The sequence below is a fragment of the Cynara cardunculus genome, assembly GCF_001531365.2.
Source record: "Cynara cardunculus var. scolymus isolate 2C chromosome LG 15, CcrdV1, whole genome shotgun sequence".
Lineage (NCBI taxonomy): Eukaryota > Viridiplantae > Streptophyta > Magnoliopsida > Asterales > Asteraceae > Cynara > Cynara cardunculus.
The window spans coordinates 17,660,071-17,661,800 of NC_037542.1; the positions used below are offsets into that span (position 1 = coordinate 17,660,071).

The window sequence follows — 1,730 nt, forward strand, 5'->3', positions numbered from 1 at the left end:
GGGGATGGGGATGTGATCATAATCCCCGGCGGGGACGGGGACGGGGACGGGGACACATACGGGGGATCGGGGACGGGGACGGGAATTGGGGTCCCCGCCCCATCCCCGCCCCATTACCATCCCTAGCTAAGATAAGTAAGAGCATACAATCAGTAAAAAATAAAAAAATCAGGGCACCAGGCCATGCGCAATTTGACATTTGACCAGCACCACCTCTATAGTTTGAATGACCCAACAACAGCAGCCCAAGCCCAACAAAGAAACAACATGGTCCGGTCCAATAATATTTTTTAAGATTTTGGAGCCGTTTACCAAACGCTTATCCGGATAAGCGTTTAGCAAGTCACATTATTTTATTAGATAAGTATGGCAAATATCAAGAATTTTACCCGGTAAAAACGAGACAAGGACAAAGAGTCTTACCCGGTAAAAACGAGACAAGGGCAAAGAGTCTTACCCGGTAAGTGAGGGTGACGACTCTTACCATTATAAGAGCTTACTGGAAAAATTGTTGCATATGGTGTCCTTTTGGTGAACTAAAATCTTACCCGATAAGTAAGTAATAGAGCTGAACTTTACCGGTTAAGTGTTTGATAAACAACCTCTTATTGAAATAATTCAACTCGAATAGAAGTCTAAAATTAGAGTTGCCATCATGGTCTATTGTACGGTCAAGTTATGTTCACATTTTGTTGATGGGTTCCATAAATATTACAAACAACAACTCATTCACATATATATAATGCAAATATAAATTTTATTGATTTATTTGATTAAGATACTAGATAATATCACGCTCACACCAAAATACAAAAGAAAATGACTTCAAATTCAATATCATATGCATTCCACAGGAAAAGAGACATGCAATCATGTGATATCAGCATTACCAACACTCCTAGAACTTTATGTCAAGACGAAGCCTAAAATACACTTCGCCTTCAATCGCATCAGGCATAATAGTTGCAATGTCTCTGTGCATAAAGAAGTCCCCAGTTCCACCAATAATTGATAAATCTTTAATCTTCAACCCGCCATAATCTACCCCGATTACATGGAAGTTTCCATGATAATCCGTAGTATTAAGAACGAACGAAAACGCGAACCATGCTGTTAAGATTTTCTTGTTGTCATGCAAGTATAGACCCTGAGCTCGACCAATCGGAAGGGAATGAAGATTATTGTCTAAAGTAACAGGGTCATCAAATACCACCACATCCCCAAAATGATTTTGGTCAGCCAATTTTGTCATATTGCCCCATTGGGGAGCAGCCACAATAGTCGATGTTGCATTAGCTGCATTATGGCCATTGTAAAGAATATTGTGGAAAAACAAGAGTAGGTGTTTGCATGGTTTGTAGTGTTTATTGTTTCCTTGATGATTATCGGATGAAGAAAGAGTAAGAAACATGAAGAAAAGAACAAGTACAGTTGAAGTTGTGTGTGCGCCCATTTTGGTCAAGATTATGTGGAAAGGAAAGTGGATTAGATGACGGAATGAAGTTGTGAGGTTTCTTGAAAATCTCTTGGCCTTTTTTTAGGCCATGGAAAAGATTTCAGTTAATAAAAAGGAAGAGACATGGCACAATGAAGTACAGGTTGGTGATCTGTTAAATTGCATGTTATTTGTATTAAAGATTTTGATGACATAACGACAATAGAAGATGTCATTTTATGCAAAAGACTTCTTACCAAGAAGCCCTGTTGTCCCTCGTGAAAATAAGCATTGA

The 1,730-nt window shown here is 39.0% G+C and overlaps 1 protein-coding gene across 1 annotated transcript; it reads right to left on the minus strand.

Annotated features, from left to right (window-relative positions):
* Positions 1-898: 898 nt before the first annotated feature.
* On the minus strand, positions 899-1,411 carry LOC112528800 (disease resistance response protein 206-like). The gene has a single exon (XM_025139879.1). It carries the CDS (start codon positions 1,409-1,411, stop codon positions 899-901), a length of 513 nt encoding a protein of 170 aa, XP_024995647.1.
* Positions 1,412-1,730: the final 319 nt, after the last annotated feature.